The 20,711-nt window shown below is 46.9% G+C and overlaps 2 protein-coding genes across 18 annotated transcripts in view; one reads left to right on the forward strand and one right to left on the reverse strand.

The window, feature by feature from the left end:
* ARHGAP10 (Rho GTPase activating protein 10) overlaps positions 1-6,220 on the forward strand; it is a 340,838-nt gene extending 334,618 nt beyond the window's left edge. For all 13 annotated transcript variants that reach the window (XM_063809062.1, XM_054683876.2, XM_063809064.1 and 10 more), the window contains one exon: positions 5,437-6,220. In XM_063809062.1, the coding sequence (XP_063665132.1) occupies positions 5,437-5,525 (89 nt within the window). In that variant the 3' untranslated portion in view covers positions 5,526-6,220. The remainder of the gene's footprint in view (positions 1-5,436) is intronic.
* A 5,989-nt stretch (positions 6,221-12,209) lies between these two features.
* NR3C2 (nuclear receptor subfamily 3 group C member 2) overlaps positions 12,210-20,711 on the reverse strand; it is a 366,173-nt gene continuing 357,671 nt past the window's right edge. For all 5 annotated transcript variants that reach the window (XM_063809057.1, XM_009448401.4, XM_054683874.2 and 2 more), the window contains exon 9: positions 12,210-14,934. In XM_063809057.1, the coding sequence (XP_063665127.1) occupies positions 14,779-14,934 (156 nt within the window). In that variant the 3' untranslated portion in view covers positions 12,210-14,778. The remainder of the gene's footprint in view (positions 14,935-20,711) is intronic.

The following is a 20,711-nucleotide window of genomic DNA, read 5'->3' on the forward strand; positions in this document are numbered from 1 at the left end:
ACACACGTACACATACATAGTCACACATTTGTACATATGTACACACATGTGCACACAAATACCAGTGTCTCCGTGTGTTTTGGAGGAGGAGAGCCACTGACTGCAGGCAACGTGGATTCTGAACTCTGCAGTTATTTTGCCTGGGCTCACACCATGGCTTTCTTATCTTCTGTGTGACCCGGGACAGGCTCCTTTAGGACTCTGTGCAGCTGATTCTTCATCCTAAGCGGCAGGGATGGCCACAACATTGATGTTGTATTAAGATAGCATTGGGGCTACTAGAAAAAGAGGTTTCTGAGTTGCTATAGACGTATGGGGGAGAGGCTGCTGACCACGATGCCACACTGGGTACATCGTAGTGTGCCACAGACGAGGCTACGCTTTGAGCCAGTTTGTGTCTCCCTCGGTTCTGTGCTCTGCGGTGCTGGTATCCAGCTCTGTCAGGACTTTGCTGGCCGGGGCACCCCGGGTGTCTCAGGAGCTCCTCATTCTGTCCCTCCCCTAAGGCTGGCTACTTGGAAAATACCTTGTGGATGTGTTGACACTCTCTCCCTACCCAGGGATGTGAGCGTCTCATTTAATGTGAGCTACTTGTCTTGTAGGTGCCGCCCTGATTCTTTTGTAGCAGGGCAGATAATAGTGGAAGGTGTTCAGAATCAACAGCATTAGGCTTGCTGCTTAATAGGAACACTTCTTCAAAGGGTACAGTAAGTTTAAAGCCCTTAAGCAGGGTTTATCTGTGTGTGTGTTTGCACCTTACATCTTCTGTGCATAGTTGATCTCTTAGCTAGTTAAAAGCAGGTGCTTGCCCAGAACACGTCTAGTGAAGCCCTTCCTTAAATGGCTATGGGGTCTTCCTGTCTGACAACTGACACTGAGAAGACAGACTGGCAGGTCATCTGACCACGGCTTCTGTGGAGCCAGGCAGTGCTCCAAGTGGCCACTCTAGACAGCTCAGCCCACAGGAGTACTGCCGGGAATGCTCCCTTTCTGCAGACCAGCAATACGTAGTGTCCCTGGAATGCCCAAGACATTTTTCCTGTGTTCACTTATCCATTTGGAGTCTTCCAGCCTCCATAGATGCTCTTGCAGTGCAATTCCTTTTTGTACCTCATGCAGGCAACAAAGGAAATTGGTTTATGCCACCCAGTGGCCTTTGGAGAAAACAAACTGGAGGTCAGAGTGACCCCTGGGCGGCCTCGTCAGTAGTTATGCAGTTTGGGATGTGTGCAGCTGTGAGATATCCTGACGCAGAGTGTGGTTGGCACAGGGGTCTTTAGCAATTGTGTAGCTCCATGACTATCCTTGTTCTTTGCTCTTACTGGGTGGGCCTGGACTTAAGTTATGAGTTCCAGTTCTAGGCGGAAGATGTGTTTCTCTAGTAGACTCACTAATGCCTAGCTGTTTCTCTGGGGCTATGCCTCCCAACTCCCCCGCCCCCCACCCTCGGGAGAGGGCTGTGTTTGTAAGGTCTCAGGGCAGTGACGTTCCTGTGATGGCCAGAGGGACCTTTCCCTTTTCTCTGGGCCTGGGGAATCCTGGAAATAGGTTTTGCTGGTGACCACCAGCCAGTCCTGCTGTGTCTTTCCAGACAGATGCGCTCCAGTTAGATGGGCAGTGGTTGCCTCCTCAGGGGCAGGGTTGGGAGGGGTGCTGAGGCAGGTGGTTTCCAGGAGCGACCCCACGTGGCGGCGGCAGCAGCAGCGGGACTGCTTTCCTGGCTGTCCCAGGCTCTTTGTCAACATCCACATGTAGATGTGGGGGAGCAGGTGTGGCCCAAATTAATCCTTAAAAGCCTCTGCTGATTAAACTTTAAAGGTCTCAGATAGACACAGAATAATCCCTGGAAAACAATTTGGCATTATCTTGGAAAGTTGATCGCATAGAGACCCCACAGCCCAGCGATGTGGTTGCCAGATAGATTCCTAGCACAGGGGAATCTGAGAAAAAAATATCGAGTGAAAAAATAAGTTCCATATGACTATGCGCTTCTGACTTATGTGCTTCTGGTTAAGCTCACATATATGCAAAATAAATAGGATATTATTAGGGATATGTGCTTGTGTGACAAAACTGAATTTTACCCATAGCCATGATAAGATAATGAGAAACACAACATTCAAGCTACTGGTTGCCTCGGGGTGGGAGATAGAACAGAGCCCAGGACGCAGCCTCCCTGTGGGTCCTGTGGCAGTTTTGAAGTTGAGTGTGGGTTCCTGGCACTCACCGTGTGATGATGACAATTCAGTGATTTCAGTACTTGTCACATACACTGTCTACATTATGCTGAAAACTGAGTTGGTGGAAGGGACCTGCCTCTCTTTGGTGCTACTTGGGGTCCCTGCCTCACACCCGTCTTGTTCCCTGTTGTGGTCTAAAGGCTGTGAGAACACCGTGGCTGAAGCAGAGTGAGGTTCCTGGACTGAGACCTGCAGGCATAGGGAGGGTGCGTGGGAAATGACAGACACTGAGACTGCCATGTTCTCCACCCATAAGAATGGAAAAGCAGAGCCCTGTTGTCCACGTAGACACTGCTCTGGGGAGGAGTGGTGTGATAAACTAGGAGAGGAGCCCCAGATGGGTATTTTGGGGTTCGATGCTACTGAGAGAGGTCAGATCTTCAGAGAGGGAGGGAGAGCCTGCCAGCCTTATCTGCAACTGCGGAGCCACTTTTCCTGTGCTTGGGGATGCCTTGCTGTTGGTCTCCAGACCCTTGTAGCCCACCTCGCCCACCGCTCAGCTGGGTCCACTTCCAAGGCTCTTGGATGTTACAGGATCCCCCTTGGTCGCCTCTGTAAAGCAGTGACATCTCTCTCCCTACTGGCTTCTGCCTTCCAGGGAGGGGAGGGCTGGGGAGGTGGTGAATGGGGTTGTGGAGGCGTCTCTCTGGTTTGTTGGTTGGGGAGGTGCAGGATTCCCGGCCTGGCCTTGGTTTCCCCAATCAAGCCTCCTTTCACCTCCAGCATTGTAGAAAATCACCTTTTTCCTCCTCTGTTCATCCTGTCTTTTATTAATACCGAGTCTGTGCTTGCGCAAGTGTGTGGTGTGTATAGGGTAGGAGGAGAAATAGTGAGCATGTGCAGGTGAGACTATATTTGAGACTCTCTTACTGCCTCCTCATAGCAGGTCCTGCAAGCTAAGTGCTAGTAACCCCGTATTGCAGGTAACAGCCGAGCAAGGCCCAGGGGTTAATTTCCCAGATGCATCTAGGTAGCCAGGAGTCTCCTCTAGGGCTCTGACTTCAGCCCTGGGCCCCTTGCCACTCAGGCCCCCACATTGTTACAACCCTGAGGGCCTGTTTTGCATAGAATCCAAAGCTTTTCCCTGATGGTGGCTGCACACTAGTAGCACTGCCAGCTGGGGTGTTTGGATGAAGTGAGAAGTCTCTAAAAATCCTGGTATGAAGAACAATGTCAGAGTCAAGGTCAGTGAAGGCATGAAGGAAGTAACTTGCTGCCAGATCGCTTTGAGAGCATATCTCTGAATTTGCTTATTCAGTCATTACACAGATAATCATGTGTCTGACACGGTGCTAGGTGCTGGGTCTCATGTTATATGTGTTACATGCTCTCATAGTCTGGACTAGAGAATGTCTCAGTGTGTCTCTCCTATATATACACGTATGCCCCTGCACACACGCACACAGAACATGTAGGGTGCATAACTGGGAGCCCCGACCTGGTCTGGAGCTAGGAGAGGAGTCCCGGAAGTGGGGGGATGCTGAAGCTGCTCTTTGAAGCATGAGTAGGTGCTGTCCAGGCATAAAGGCAGGGAATAGCATTCAGGCCCAAGGGAACAGCTCCACAGAGGCCTTGAAGCCAGAAGCTTACTGAATGTAAGGAAAGTGCAGGCGGTTAGTCTGCAGACAGCCGGAATGTGTTCCTATTCATCCAGGGGAGGGAAGAACAAACAGTTACCTTGTTGCAAAGGACAATTAGAATTGGATTGTCCCTGTCTTCCAAACTGTGGGCAGCTATACCTTAGAGGACCATGAACTCAATTCGCTGAGTTGCAATTAGCATTCAAAGAGTAATACTTTTCTACACAAATCTATGGGGAAAAAAAGAGTAGAATACAGAAAGGAAGGCATTGCATGCGCACAGTGAGGGTAAGAGTATTGCTTCATGAAACTTGTGTGTGTTACGGATGTGTATGCCTATACTTGGTTTTTGATATGAAATTATTCTCCTGGGTTGTGATCAGAAGCCACCTTTCGAGTTGGTCCGCTGGAGTAGCTCATGACTCCCCTTTCCTTTATGCCACGGCTGCCACGCCTGCACCTGACCATGGTTGGGGGTTTGAGCTGGGGCCTGCTCACAGCTGGGGGTTATGAAATGCTTCTGTATTGCATTTCCGAACACTGGTGAGGAGTGCTTGGACCTGTGCCCTTTGCTGTCCAGGCTGCAGTTTTCTCGTTGAGTATCACATGAATATTTATGAACAGTCCATTGTGCCAGGCACCGTGCCCAGATGTATAAGGCTCAGGCTGCCTTCAGGAGTTTCCCATACAGTGTGGGAGTCAGACGAGACTCTGAGAGGAGGAGGCATCCCATCAGGTCTCTAAACAGGAGGAACTACCTGGTGAAGAGGTGGGGGCAAGGCATTCCAGGCAGAAGCCACTGCACTTGGAAAGGCCTGGAGTTGCAGTTGGGATTTCTCTGGATGATTCACTGCAGTTGACATGCATGATGTGCCAGTGGAGTGTGAAGAGCTCCTGGAGGGGCGACTGGAGCCAGGTGCCCAGGGGCCTGTGTTACAGACCAGTAAGGAGCTTGAGTTTGAGGCTGGGAGTGGTGGCTCACGCCTGTAATCCCAGCACTCTGGGGGGCCAAGGCGAGTGGATCACCTGAGGTCAGGAGTTTAAGAGCAGGCTGGCCAATGTGGTGAAACCCCATCTCTACTAAAAATACAAAAATTAGCCAGGCATGGTGGTGCGTGCCTGTAATCCCAGCTACTCAGGAGGCTGAGGCAGGAGAATTGCTTGAACCCGGGAGGCAGAGATTGCAGTGAGCCGAGATCGCGCCACTGCACTCCAGCCTGGGCAACAGAGCGAGACTCCCTCTCAGGAAGAAAACAAACAAACAAACAAAAAACAAAAAGCTTGAGTTTGACTTTAAGCAGGGGAGTGATGTGATCAGCTCTGTGTTCTAGAGAGTTCACTGTGCATGTTTGTGCACAGTGGATTGGAAGGGGCCGGACTCTGGAAACTAGGACACTAGTTAGGAGGCTGCTTTGGGATTGTGTAGATGAGGATTGTGGTGGCCAGTGCAGGGAGGCAGAGCCTGTCAATGACCCTGGTGCAGACTTTGTGACCCAACATCCCAGAAGTGGCCCCTGTTCTCTACTGGCCACTCCCTGCTTGAGCTTTTAAGTGAACACCCAGGAGGCAAGTACTTGGGGGCATTTTGTAAAAGTGATTTTTCTCTTCCTTTTCAGTACAAACCTCCAGGGAACCTGGCTGGCTAGAAGGGACTCTGAACGGCAAGAGGGGGCTGATTCCACAGAACTACGTCAAGCTGCTGTAGCTCCTGGCCTCAGAGCCCCTGCTGACCCTGGCACCCAGGGACCTGCCTGGGGGCAGAGAGCTGTCTTCCTCCTCCGAGGCTCTGGGCTGCACCCACAGGTACCTCCACACTTGGGAGTTACCATCATCACAGTCAGCCTTGGGGGTGGGGGGTGGTGGGCAGGGATGGGACGCACCACACAAAACTGTGATTGTGGATCAGGAGGGGAATGTCAGGATTCGCAAAATGGACTTTTCATTTGTCAAGTATCGGGACTTGTGATTTTTAATTATCCAGCATATAGAATGAGAGGGAGGGCAGCCTTCTGCCACCTGTGTTGCCTCCACTGGCAGTCACGCCACCAGAGCCACCCTGGCTCCCTCTCCTCCCTGAGCACCTGCTGCTGCGATTTTAAAGGGAACTGTACTACTCGCAGTGATAGGTTTGCAGAGTGCGTGCTTGGCTGTGGCAGCCTAGCTTGGAGAGGCTGCTGTTGGTGCAAGGGAGATGGTCTCAAGTCAGAGGGAAGGAGAGACGCGCGTCTCAAGCCTGCCCTTCCTAGACGGCCACCTGCAGGACCCCACACTCACTGCACTGGCAGCGTGCACTGGCGTATTTGTAACAGGCTTCTCGGTGCTCCTCACCCGTGTGCTGTTTTCCAAACACCACCTTTTTGCCTCAAGGTCTCTGTAAATGAAATAAACTGTAATTTACTATTTGATTTGTCTGTCCTAAATGTGGGGAAGCGGTTGCGGAAGTCATTGCCCCGTCTTGATTTATGAATTGGCAGCCTACGATGGGGACTCGTCTCTCTCTGCTGTTGGCCTGCTCACAGGTAGAATCTGTTAGCGGGGAGCCTGGAGTATTCGGGGTGGGGCGTGTTCCTGGGGGCAGCAGCAGCCTCTGATGTGTGCAATCCTGGAAGGGCATTCACATCTCCTCCAGTGGCTGCACAGGCCTCTCTACCCTGGTGCCTGCAGGACCTGGAGCAGGGCTGGGGCTTTGGCCCTGGGTGGTTTGTGTGAGCCATCTCAGTGCCCTGGGACCAGCCCTCCTACCAGCACCATTGTATACCCCTCTCCTACACCACCCAGCATGCCTCTGCCTTCCAGGCCTCCCTGCTAATCTCTCCATCTGGATTAATTTCGACGTGGAGGGAGGAGAGGGAGGCAGAGCAGACCTTCCTGGAGGAGCCTTCACCCTTGACCCTGCCCTGCCCCGTGATGATGGCCACCCCCAGCCTGGGCAGGCCTTGCTCTGATGTTTCCTCATTCTCCTCCACCTCCAAGCCACAGGTGCAACAACCTCTTGGGGAAGAGGGGACTTGCCTTGGAATGTGGGGCTTAGTTTTAGTGGCCTCAGGATTCTGAAGCCAGCCCCATGCCCCAGAGGCTGCTCTGGGGCAGGCATGACTTTCCATGCATCCCCATGGGAGGTTCCTGGACCTGTCAGACTTCTCTCAAAACATTTATCAAAGGACGGATGTGTCTGTTGCCTCATCCCCAGATGAACTGACTCAAGAGCTTGCCAGTTAACAGCTTGGAAGTCACCTCATGTGGATCACATGAGGGTGTGGAGTTTGGGAGTTGTATGTGTATGGGGAAATGTGATTCTTGAAAAGTGTCCGTATTGTAAATAAAAATAAGGACAATTTCGATGCAACATAATTTAAAATAATCACGGGTCCCATGAAGAGCATTGAGACCACAGAGGAGCCCAGGGCCACCCTACCACAAGCGGGTCTGAGGTGTGGGCCGGGGCTGGCTTGGCCCTAGGGCTGGGGCAGCATAACCTCCAGTAGCCTGTTTTCTGAGTTGTCATTGCTGCCCTGACTCGTTGCTTGGGATGTAGAAAGGAAACTTGACTCGTGAGAAGAGGTTGCTGGCATGTTCCACTTCTGTGAGAGTCCCTCTGCAGGAAAAGGCAAACCTGTGGGCAGCTAGAGCAGGCTCAGGTTAGTGTTGGGAGTGGCTTCCTGGCAGATTCCTAACTGGTGTATCCCAGGGGCCATTAAAAATCTCCCTGCATCAGGCCTTGATTGATTTGTTTGCTTGCTGGAGATTCCTATTGTTAACAGTGAGATGCACCCAACCAGCCGTTCCCCTCAAAGTGCTTTTACCACCACTTAAAGAAATCACCACCAAGTCTGGCTATCTATGTGACCTTGGGCAAGATCGGTTACCCCCATGATTCTGTTCCAGCCTCCTAAAAATAAAATGATACTGAGAGGTTTGGGGTTGAAATGACCTAATAGAAGCAGCGCACCCAGTATGTGGAGAGGGCTTGGCTAACAGGAACTGCTGTTCCCGTTTTTCTTAGTTCTACGAATAAGAATAGCAGTATCTTGCATCTTTGTCATCAGGGTCTTCTGTGTTCCTTAGGGTGATGGGGTGACAAGTAGTGAAGTTCCACAGCTGTGCCCTGTGGAGGCTCCTGTAGCCTTAAGAGCTGAAGACCCCTCCTGTGGCTCTCTGGAAGAGTGGGGTAGTGCCAGAGGGGAGCAGGGGTGTTTCTGTCTGAGAATGTGACACGTGCACAGCAGTGTGGCCAGGACTGCCAAGGCCTCTGGGCAGGGAGCTTACCCCTGGACATGGCCCAGGATGTACTGAGGAATGGGATCAGGAGGTGTTTTCTTACTTTGGTGGATCATCTTCCTACCCCTAGAAGAGGAGTGGAGTATGTTTTGCTGTTTTAGCTGGATGGGTGCGGCTGCTCCCCAGGCTCTGCTAAGGCTGCCTGGACTTCCCTCAGCCCTACCTTGCTCAGCGACTGCAGCACCAACTGCGGCTGCCTAGACCAGGTCCATAGCCTGTGTTCATTCAGAGGCAGTACGGTGGTTTGGGGCAAAAAAGAGCACTTGGGCTATGTGTTTCTTGTTGACACTGGGGCTGCAGGCCTTGCATCTGATGGTGCCACCCACAGGGCCTTCCCTGGTGTTCCCCGCACCTGTAAAGGAGATGCTAGGTGAAAACAGAGCCAAAGGACTTGCAGGGGCTGCAGCCCCAACTTCCTTCCTTTGTAGTAGCAGCCACACATGCAGTTGGGGGTATGGAAGGGAAAAGCAATGGGTGTCCATGCCAGAGATGGATGTCTAACTCATTCTTTCCTTACAATGACTGCACAAGCCAGGAGATATTAGCCCATTTTATGGATGAGAAAATGGAGACGAGCACTTGCTTGCTCAGGTTCGATAAGCTAGTCACAGAAAGTTCTTTCTGCTGTGCCATCTTGTCCTCAGGGCCATGCTGTTATGAGTTGAATTGTTTCCCACTCCCCAAATTCACATGTTGAAGTCCTTAACCCCTAGTCCCTCAGAATGTGATGTCATTAGGAACTAGAATCTTTGCAGATGTTGCTAGTTAAGCTGAGCACAGTAGGGTTGGCCTTAATCCGATATGACTGATGTCCTTAAAACAAGGAGAAATTTGGACACTGAGACAGACTCACATAGAAGAAAGATGACATGAAGAGAAACAGGGAGAAGACAGCCATCTACAAGCCAAGGGGAGAGGCCTGGAATAGACCCTTCTCTCTCAGCCCTCACTGAAGGAACCAACCCTGCTGACACCTCCATCTTGGACTTCCAGCCTCCAGAACTGGGAGAAAATGCATTTCTGTTTAAGGTGCCCAATTTGTGGTCCTTTGTTACAGTAGCTCTACGAACGTAATACAGTGGTGAAAAGTGCGTGTTGCATTACAAACAAGCTGTTTTGAAATCCTATTTTTGCTATTTTATATCTTGGTGATCTCTGGTAAGTTACTTGACCTTTTTATGGTTCTGTTTGTGCCTGTGAAATGGAAAGAGGGAGAAGCAACCTGTGGGATGTGACAGTTAAATGAGAGTGAATGTCCTGTGCTGGATGGGCACATGGTAGGAAGTGGGGTTTAGTAAATGGAGAGGACCGGAGAAGGCAAGGCAGCAGGACACTGTGGTGGTTGGGGGTCGGTTTCTGTCCCCCTTCTCATCTGTAAATCACCGCCTGCTTCCTGCCAGCATCTCTTCTCCAAAAGCCATTCCATGCTCTTGTCCTTTGCTGACATTGCTCAGCCTCTCCCCTCCTTCCCAACGCCACTCCAGGCTCCTGCTCTCTTGGACTTGCCTTTGTTCCCATTCACCTCCAGACTGGGCATCTTCTCAGCTTCTTAGGAGTTCTCCCTTCCAGTCTCTCAAAGCCAGTTCTGGTTACTCCTTCATTGGCTAGATGTTTTCCATGACTTCTTGAATCTTCTTGAGCCACGTAGCTTTCCTCTGTCCACTCTGAGGATGCTATTCCAGGAGTGTGTCCTCAGACAGCTCTCCCACTCCTAGTTCTGCAAATGTCTTCTCAATTGCTTGTCAGCACTCTTCCTCCTTGACTGGCCTGAGCAGTAATTTATTGCTACCTCATTTGGGCAGCCCAGCTCATTCTGACACTTAAATGTCTAGCTAAAAGTATCTCAATCTATCGGTTAGAAGAATACCTTGGAAAACACTTTCTATCTGAAGATCAACTTGATTGGAAGGACTCCCTATTTTTGGCCCAAGAGACCTGCACTTTAAATTTGGGCAGTGAATGCATGGCAGCTCAGGGCCATGCCTTGGTGTCTGGATTCCTTCTTCCTTGTGGAGTTTAGCAACTAAGGAAACACTGCAAGGTGGAGCAGCTCCCATGCCCGGAGCAGCAGGATCAGACCTAGCCAGGCCAGTTTTCACAGGTGCTGCCATCCACCCTCGGTCAGGCTGGCTCAGGGCATGGAGATCCATATAAAGCGGTTTTTTCAGACTAGGGAAAACTTGGAAACCACTGTCTTGGCAACATACATGCTGCAGCAAAATATCTCAGTAACTACTAGTGTGGTAGACATTTAAAGATCCTGATCTTTCACCCCTCCCCAAACCCATGCCCTTTTGTGGAGTCCTTTCAGGCTGACTCAGGGCTTGACCTCACAACTTGCTTTGGCCAATGGGCTTGGAGCAAACTTGTTTCAGTCAGAGGCATGGAAAGTGTTATATGCCTTTCCAGGCTCTTTTTTAAAGCCCTGGCTTTGCCATGAAAATAAACCCAGACTAGCTTGCTGGAGGATGAGAGGCCACATGGAGCAGTGCCACCGCAGACCAGACAGCTGCAGGCTAACCACGGATATACAAACAATCCCAGCTCAGCCGAGCCTGGCTCAGGTCAGCACACCCTAGCCTGCTTCCCCCAGCCGACTCATAGACACATGAGAAATACTAAATGGTGATTGATCTAAACCAGTAAGTTTTGGGATGTTTTGTTATACAGCAGCAGCTAACTGCCTGCCACTTTGCCCCATCGTTCACTTTGCTTTGGACAGTCTTGGTCGATGATCAATGTTGAGATTGTGCCTTACCCAATCCCAGTGTTGTTTTGGAAGCTACTGTTTTATTTCCAAGAAAATTGCTACAGTAGCAACTGGCTGACTTGAAATTAAAGTGCCAGAGATACTTGTAATCAAGTCATTTTAATCTGTGTACATTTGCAGAGTTTATAAAAAATGTTAGAGCTGATTTGTACATAAAGGAACAATGTTTTCTATTTGCTTGGAGGGAATTCAGCATACAGAAGCAAACAAGCCTCTAAATACATAGGCATCACCGGGCACAATTTTTTCTTTTTTTAACTGCTCTGGCATATAGTGGCTGGCTGTCTCAGTGGCAGAGACACAGTTCTTAGCTAATGATTCCTAACTGTGGGCTGAATTCTTTGGGCCTGAGAGCACTTCTAGAGATTGTGAGAAATAGTCACACTTGACCCAAGAATGAGTCTGTTCAATTCAAAAAGGGCACCCCCTTTAGCCAAGGGTGCACATTGTAGGGGCCTCCTGCCAGCTTTGGGTGGGTTCCCAGCCCAAGATGGCTTTTGTTTCAAGTTAGGGGCTCTCTGTGAAAAGCCCTGTTCCCTAATAGGTCAAATTTCTGAAATTTTTAAATCTAAAATTGCACTTATAGTATTTTACACACCAAAAGTTTGTGCTCCCAATTTTCTTCCTGTGCTGTGTTCAGTGGGTATGCTGTGTTCCAGAAATGGATCTGTTGTGTTTCACAAAGCTGAATTTTACTATCAATCAAATAGTCTTCTCTTGCTGAAAGCAAATAATTTGAACAATCACCAGTTGAGCAACACACTAAAAATGTACTGTACTTTATCTTGTGGGAAATGTTTTCTATTTAAAAACCAGCTGGTGATTGCTTACTGCTCCTTTGTGGCCCATATTAATGAGTGGAATCCAGGGGACAAGCCTGCAGAAATGTCAGAAGCATCATGGCCAATGGGGAGCTGAGCTTCTTGGTGGTGCAAGGGTGCTGGGGGATGATAGGGTGAGACCATGTAGAAGAAGAACTTTGGAGTCATACGGGGGCTCCACTCACATTAGTCTCAAATTCTGCAGAATAAGTTTTCAAGTGGTTGTGAAGATAAATGAGGCAATGTATATATAGGGTTTAGCAACTACATGGCAATAGTTATCCAATGGTTACAGAGTATTTTAATGAACTAAATATCAAAAGTATTAAAAACAAGGTCTCTGATCAGTCCCCCAAAGAGTAGAATTAACATGTGGCTAACATAGGACTCTTTCTAACATGGAAAACCACGTTCTCCATCTTGGATGTAGGCAGAGTGCATACAATCAAGATTTGGGAGGGCACAAAATCCAGGTGTACCTACAGACATTGAAATGAATTTGCTCCAAAACAACAGGTGATTAAAGTAAAGGATTTATTGTAATCTGCTTACAGTCCTTTGCAAAGACAGACATATGTTTTTGCATAAAGATATAAATTGCTTCGTTTTAAACTAATTTAGTGTTTTTTTAAATTATATGAACTTTTGGTGAATTATGAACTGTACCAAACCAAGATTTTTAAGAGCAATATGGTACAAAAATAAGAGCAGACAGACAATTTGGACTGGGACAGGCATTCAACAGTGAATTTAGAATATGGCTTTGCTGTTTAATCAAGCAAAGTTACCTGGAGACACACAAAGAGCCAGTAACTTTGTTAATACAAAAAGCTGATGCAGACCATCTCCATCCCAAACCTGGTTAAGTCAGAATTCCCATTTTATAAAAACTAAGTCTGAACTAAAAGCTGCTTTTGTAAGTAAGCCATTTGTTTGCTAGCAACTCCCAGTCTGCATGCTGTGTATTTATTACCTTCAAAGTGTGGCTTTCATATTGCTGTGCATGTAAGTTGACTGTATTTAAAGATCTGCCTATAAATTAAATTCCTGAAATTGCAAATTATGTAAGAAAAACTCCTCCCTCTGAGTGCAGCTTTCACAGGTTTCCCCTTGCATAAGGCAGGTGTCTTTTGAAAGACAAGGTAATGTTGCCTGCATGGTGAACCCTGGAGAAAAGTGTTGATCTAATTAATTGCTGCTTCCTCGTGGCCATGGGCTTCTCCAGCTACAGCTTTTAGATTTTGGAAAATAATATGATTTCACTGAGTAAACCTGATGATTATCATCACTTTTAAAAGATTAATTTGGCCTCTATTCAAAGTAGTTTATTTAGTGCAATCATATTGTTAGTTTCCCCAAAGATACATATGTTTGTGATTTGGGGCAAGAGAAAAGCCATACATTGCATCAGTGCCAAACAAACAAACAGATTAATGAATTAAACATTTTAGTGCCACTGTCTTGCTTATATGATCTGTAATTTTTCTCCAAAACAAAACAACTGTTTATGTATAAAATTTATTTTTAAAACCTACCTTTTAAAAATCTAAAACCCCTCTATCTCCCGGTCTCCATGCCATTCAGACTGAACCTTGCCAAGATGGGCCGTCCCAGCGCATCCTGCATGATCTGTGCGTTCCTGTGACCGGTTCCAGGAGTGCAGAACCTCTTTCCAAGATCAGAAGGGAATAGCTGATCTTTAACAGAGAGAGTGCATGGAATTTTTTTTTCCCACAGGAGAAAATCTGATTTTCTAAAATGGGAGGAAAAGATGCTCTCTGAGCCATCAAGTTCCCAGTCTCACTCTCGTAGAGCTGGTTCTGCTTCTAGAGGAAAAGGGAAACGAGGCAGCTTTCCTAAAGCTGCAGCACTCCCAGGACCTCCTCTCCCACATGTGTTGTCAAATGACACCTTCCAGGAGCTGCAGACACCGCAGTGTGTCATTCCCCGATGGAGCAGGATGAAGCAGAAGCCAGAAAACGTGCTGGAGTCCCACAAATGCCCCAAGCGGGAGACCAAGAACAAAACAAAAAGTACAGAAAAAGTAGAAAGGTTTCAAGACAACCGAAGAGGTTTCAGTGTGGTTATTTACAACAGAGACTGTAAAATGGTAAATTAGATATGAAGCTAAAAAAGGCACAGCTTTCCCTTTCTTAAATACACTGTAAACGGTTCATTATGCATGCAGGACATTGCACTTTACAAAAAAAAATTACCTTGTTTAGACAAAGATAGTACTTAAATAGTCTCCAGCAAAATAGAATTCTTTCAAAAATACTTTCCCATTCATCCTATTAACCATTAAAGATTTTTTTTTGTATGTGTCTCATTTACAAAAGATCCTTATACCTTATTTCAGGTCCTTCATAATTTATACATACGGTAATGTACAGCACAGCAAAAGACTGCAAAAAATTGTAAAGCCAACACAATAGATACTAGAAATCAAACCAAGGCATTTGTTTTAACATCTTATCCATTCTAATTAAATAAGAAATGGACGCTAACGAGTGTGTATACCAGTGATGCAGAAGACCGTGGACGAGCGAGGGCTCAGAGGCAGCTGCTGCCCCACGCCACGAGTTCTGTTATTACACAACAGGAATCTGTATATATTTTTTATTTTTTTGTGTTTTTTTAATAACAAAAGAATATTAATGCCCCATATTGACTATACGTTTTATGTGCAAACCAAGGGTAAGCTTTAAAAAGTTCGTTAGTCCTTGAACCCTTTTAAAACAAGCGAACGATACCAGAAACTACATGGCATAGTTAAAACTTCTTCCATCTGTGAAAATATCAAAATCAGAGTTATTGACTAGATATGGCTTTTCATCCCGAGGAACAGGAACATGTTTCTAAGCGCTGGGGGATTGGAGGTGGGGAATCCTTCAGACTGCTCTGGTCTCGCCAAATCCACGGAAAAACAGCTTTCCTGGCTCCAAACCTCTGACATGACTTTAAACTTGAGAAACTGTTGAACAAGTGTGAATCAACCATCACATGTTAAAAACAGGTTTTCTTGGGTCCTTCTGGGTGTGGAACAACACAGGGAAACTTAAGGCAAAGTTCTTCTGGGCAGCGGGCAGTCACTTCCGGTGGAAGTAGAGCGGCTTGGCGTTCCCCGACTCCACCTTGGGCAGCTGGTCGCTGATGATCTCCACCAGCATTGCGGGGAACTCTACCTTCAGCGCATGGGACTCTCGGAAGGTGTAGAAGCAGAATTCCAGCAGGTCGCTCACCAGCTGTAACACAGACACAGGGGGCATGATACGGGGGCCTCGTTTCCGGCCCTGGATCCCTCTGCATTCTGACTTTGGTGGGAACTCAAAGGACAACATTTAGAAAGCCTCCCAGGAGACCATGTCTTCGTTAATTGAGCAGAGTCATCTGTCCTGGGAGAGGAAGAAGGGTGCTCACATCACCCATGTCATCTGCCTTTTATGGAAAACAAACGAATTCAGCTGAGAGCTGAATTTTAAGTGCTGAATGTATGAGCTGCAACAGGGACAGTGACAGAATTAACAGTGACTGGGTCACTGAACTGCACTCATCAAAATCTAATTTCTAAATGTGTGCCTACATGTGTATCTTTGTATTGGTGATGGGCCTTCCCAGGGTGTAAGGTGGGCTGGTGGGAAGGGGCAAGTGCTGGCCCAGGGTCTAAGCACCACAGATGCCCAGGAGGGTGAGGAGCAGGACAGAGCACTGCACAGGCAGCTGTGGTGTTCCCCTAACTGGGCCTGACAATGGAGCTGCCACCAAGGGGACAGCTGGCACTTCCACCTGCAGCCCCAGGCCCTCTTTCCTTCTTTGTGGGTGCCTGCCCTGTAGGGGCAGACCTGAGACTCCTCAGCTACTTCCTATTTCAGGCTGATTTTGAGAGTGAAAAACATCAAGGACAAGTTCTGAGGTGTCCCCCTAGCTCATGTTCCCTACTCTGTGAACCAAGAACTTTTCTCAGCCCCTCCAGACCTGACCTACTCCTACTTTACTTTATTAAAAAAAAAAATTGGAGGCTGGCAATACGGCCAAATAGGAACAGCTCTGGTCTGCAGTTCCCAGTGAGATCAATGCAGAAGGTGGGTGATTGCTGCATTTCCAACTGAGGTACCCGGCTTATCTCATTGGGACTGGTTAGACAGTGGGTGTAGCCCACAGAGGGTGAGCTGAAGCAGGGTGGGGCGTCGCCTCACCCGGGAAGTGCAAGGGGTTGGGGAACTCCCTCCCCTAGCCAAGGGAAGCCATGAGGGGGACTGTGCTGTAACGGTGCATTCTGGCCCAGAGACTACACTTTTCCCAGGGTCTTCACAACCCATAGACCAGGAGATTCCCTTGGGTGCCTATGCCACCAGGGCCCTGGGTTTCAAGCACAAAACTGGGCACTGGTTAGGGCAGACACTGAGCTAGCTGCAGTTTTTTTTTTTTCATACCCCAGTGGCATCTGGAACACCAGCGAGACAGAACCGTTCACTTCCCTAGAAAGGGGGCCGAAGCCAAGGGAGCCAAGCTGTTTAGCTCAGCGGATCCCACCACCACGGAGCCTAGCAAGCTAAGATCCACTGGCTTGAAATTCTTGCTGCCAGCACAGCAGTCTGAAGTCGACCTGGGATGCTCGAGCTTGGTGGGGGAAGAGGGGAGGAGCATCCACCATTACTGAGGCTTGAGTAGGCGGTTTTCCCCTCCCAGTGTAAACAGAGCCACCGGGAAGTTCCAAGTGGGTAGAGCACACTGCAGCTCCCCAAAGCCGCTGTAGCCAGACTGCCTCACTAGATTCCTCCTCTCTGGGCAAAGCATCTCTGAAAGAAAGGCAGCAGCCCCAGTCAGGGGCTTATAGATAAAACCCCATCTCCCTGGGACAGAGCAACTGGGGGAAGGGGTGGCTGTGGGCACAGCTTCAGCAGACTTAAATGTTCCTGCCTGCCGGCTCTGAAGAGAGCAGTGGTTCTCCCAACACAGCACTAGAGTTCTGCTAAGGGACGGACTGCCTCCTGAAGTGGGTCCCTGATCCCTGTGCCTCCTGACAAAGAGACACCTCATACAGGAGAGCTTCACCTGGCATCTGGCGGGTGCCCCATTGGGACAAAGCCTCCAGGCAGCGATCTTTGCTGTTCTGCAGCCTCCACTGGTGATACCCAAGCAAACAGGGTCTGGAGTGGACCTCCAGCAAACTCCAGCAGACCTGCAGCACAGGGGCCTGACTGGTAGAAGGAAAACTAACAAAGGAAGGGCATCAACATCAACAAAAAGGAAGTCCACAAAGAAACCTCATCTGAAGGCCACCAACATCAAAGACCAAAGGTAGATAAATCCATGAAGATGGGGAGAAACCAGTGCAAAAAAGCCTGAAAATTCCAAAAACCAGAATGCCTCTTCTCCTACAAAGGATCATAACTCCTCGTCAGCAAGGGAACAAAACAGGATGGAGAATGAGTTTGATGAATTGACAGAAGTAGGCTTCAGAAGGTGGATAATAACAAACTCCTCTGAGCTAAAGGAGCATGTTGTAACCCAATGCAAGGAAGCTAAGAACCTTGAAAAAAGACGAATTGTTAACTAGAATAACCAGTTTAGAGAAGAATATAAATGACCTGATGGAGCTGAAAAACACAGCACAAGAACTTCGTGAAGCATACACAATTATCAATAGCTGAATTGATCAAGCAGGAGAAAGAATATCAGAGATTTAAGATCAACTCAAAGGAATAAAGCAAGAAAAGAAGATGAGAGAAAAAAGAGTGAAAAAGAAATGAACAAAGCCTCCAAGAAATACAGGACTATGAAAAGACCAAATCTACGTTTAATTGGTGTAACTGAAAGTGAAGGGGAGAATAGAACCAAGTTGGAAAACACTCTTCAGGATATTATCCAGGAGAACTTCCCCAACCTAGCAAGACAGGCCAACATTCAAATTCAGGAAATACAGAGAACACCACAAAGATACTCCACAAGAAGAGCAACTCCAAGACACACAATAGTCAGATTCGCCAAGGTTGAAATGAAGGAAAAATGTTAAGGGAAGCCAGAGAGAAAGGTCGGGTTACCCACAAAGTGGGAAGCCCATCAGAATAACAGCAGATCTCTCTGCAGAAACCCTACAAGCCAGAAGAGAGTGGGGGCCAATATTCAACATTCTTAAAAGAATTTTCAACCCAGAATTTCATATCTGGCTAAACTAAGCTTCATAAGTGAAGGAGAAATAAAATTCTTTACAGACAAGCAAATGCTGAGAGATTCTATCACCGCCAGGCCTGCGTTACAAGAGCTCCTGAAGGAAGCGCTAGACATGGAAAGGAACAACTAGTACCAGCCACTGCAAAAACATACCAAATTGTAAAGACCATTGATGCTATGAAGAAACTGCATCAACTAATGGGCAAAACAACCAGCTAGCATCATAATGGCAGGATTAAATTCACACATAACAATGGCCTTAAATGTAAACAGGCTAAATCCCCCAGTTAAAAGACACAGTCTAGCAAATTCAATCAAGAGTCAAAATCCATCGGTGTGCTGTATTCAGAAGACCCATTTCACGTGCAAAGACACATATAGTCTCAAAATAAAGGGATGGAGGAAGATTTACCAAGCAAATGGAAAGCAAAAATAGCAGGGGTTCCAATCCTAGTGTCTGATAAAACAGACTTTAAACCAACAAAGATCAAAGGAGGGCATTACATAATGGTAAAGGAATCAATGCAAAAAGAAGTGCTAACTATCCTAAATATATATGCACCCAATACAGGACCACCCAGATTCATAAAGCAAGTAATTAGAGACATACACAGAGACTTAGACTCCCACACAATAATATTGGGAGACTTTAACACCCCACTGTCAATATTAGATCAATGAGACAGAAAATTAACAAAGATATTCAGGCCTTGAACTCAGCTCTGGACCAAGCAGACCTAATAGACATCTACAGAACTCTCCACCCCAAATCAACAGAATATACATTCTTCTCAGCACCTCATCGCACTTATTCTAAAATTGACCACGTAATTGGAAGTAAAACACTCCTTAGCAAATGCAAAAGAAAGGAAACAACAGTCTGTCAGACCACAGTGCCATCGAATTAGAACTCAGGATTAAGAAACTCACTCAAAACGCACAACCACATGGAAACTGAAAAACCTGCTCCTGAATGATTCTTGGGTAAATAATGAAATTAAGGTAGAAATAAATAAGTTCTTTGAAACCAATGAGAGCAAAGACACAATGTACCAGAATCTGTGGGACACAGCTAAAGCAGTGTTTAGACGGAAATTTATAGCACTAAATGCCCACAGGAGAAAGCAGGAAGGATCTAAAGTTGACACCCTAACATCACAATTAAAAGAACTAGAGAAGCAAGAGCAAACAAATTCAAAAGCTAGCAGAAGGCAAGAAATAAGATCAGAGCAGAACTGAAGGAGATAGGGACATGAAAAATCCTTCAAAAAAAATCAATGAATCCAGGGGCTGGTTTTTTTTTTTGAAAAGATCAACAAAATAGATAGACTGCTAGACTAATGAAGAAAAGAGAGAAGAATCAAACGCAATAAAAAATGATAAAGTAGATGTCACCACTGATCCCACAGAAATACAAATTACCATCAGAGAATACTATAAACACCTCTATGCAAATAAACTAGAAAATCTAGAAGAAATGGATAAATTTCTGGACACACACCCTCTCAAGTCTAAACCAGGAAGAAGTCGAATGCCTGAACAGACCAATAACAAGTTCTGAAATTGGGCAGTAATTAATAGCCTACCAACCAAAAAAAGTCCAGGACTGGGCGGATGCACGGCCAGATTTTACCAGAGGTACAAAGAGGAGCTGGTACCATTCCTTCTGAAACTATTCCAAACAATAGAAAAAGAGAGACTCCTCCCTAACTCATTTTATGAGGCCAGCATCGTCCTGATACCCAAACCTTGCAGAGACACAACAAAAAGTGAAAATTTCAGGCCAATTTCCCTGATGACCATTGATGCAAAAATCCTCAATAAAATACGGGCAAACTGAATCCAGCAGCACATTAAAAAGCTTATCTACCACGATCAAGTCGGCTTCATCCCTGGGATGCAAACCTGGTTCAACATACACAAATCAATAAACGTAATCCATTACATAAACAGAACCAATGACAAAAACCACATGGTTATCTCAACAGATGCAGAAAAGGCCTTTGATAAAATTTAACATGGCTTCATGCTAAAAACTCCCAATAGCTGGGCGCGGTGGCTCACGCCTGTTATCCCAGCACTTTGAGAGGCTGAGGTGGGCGGATCACTTGAGGTCAGGAGTTTGAGATCAGCCTGGCTAAAATGGTGAAACCCTGTCTCCACTTAAAAAAATAAATAAATAAATTAGCCAGGCATGGTGGCATACACCTGTAATCCCAGCTACTCAGAAGGCAAAGGCAGGAGAATTGATAGAACCCGAGAAGTGGAGGTTGCAGTGAGCCAAGATTGCACCACCGCAATCCAGCCTGAGTGACAGAGCGAGACTGTCTCAAAAAAACAGACAAAAAAATAAACTAGGTATTGATGGAACATATCTCAAAATATCTATTTCTGCCAAAACCACAGCCAATATCATACTGAATGGACAACAACTGGAAGCATTCCCTTCGAAAACCGGCACAATACAAGGATGCCCTCTCTCACTTCTATTCAACATAGTATTAGAACTTCTGGCCAGGGCAATCAGGCAAGAGAAAGAAATAAAGGGTATTCAAATAGGAAGACAGGAAGTCAAATTGTCTCTGTTTGCAGATGACATGATTATATTTAGAAAACCCCATCATCTCAGCCCAAAATCTCCTTAAGCCGATAAGCAACTTCAGCAAAGTCTCAGGATACAAAATCAGTGTGCAAAAGTTACAAGCATTCCTATACACCAATAATAGACAAACAGCCAAATCATTAGTGAACTCCCATTCACAATTGCTACAAACAGAATAAAATAACTAGGAATACAACATACAAGGGATGTGAAGGACATCTTCAAGTCTCAAGGAAATAAGAGAAG

The sequence above is a fragment of the Pan troglodytes genome, chromosome 3 (genome assembly GCF_028858775.2).
Source record: "Pan troglodytes isolate AG18354 chromosome 3, NHGRI_mPanTro3-v2.0_pri, whole genome shotgun sequence".
Lineage (NCBI taxonomy): Eukaryota > Metazoa > Chordata > Mammalia > Primates > Hominidae > Pan > Pan troglodytes.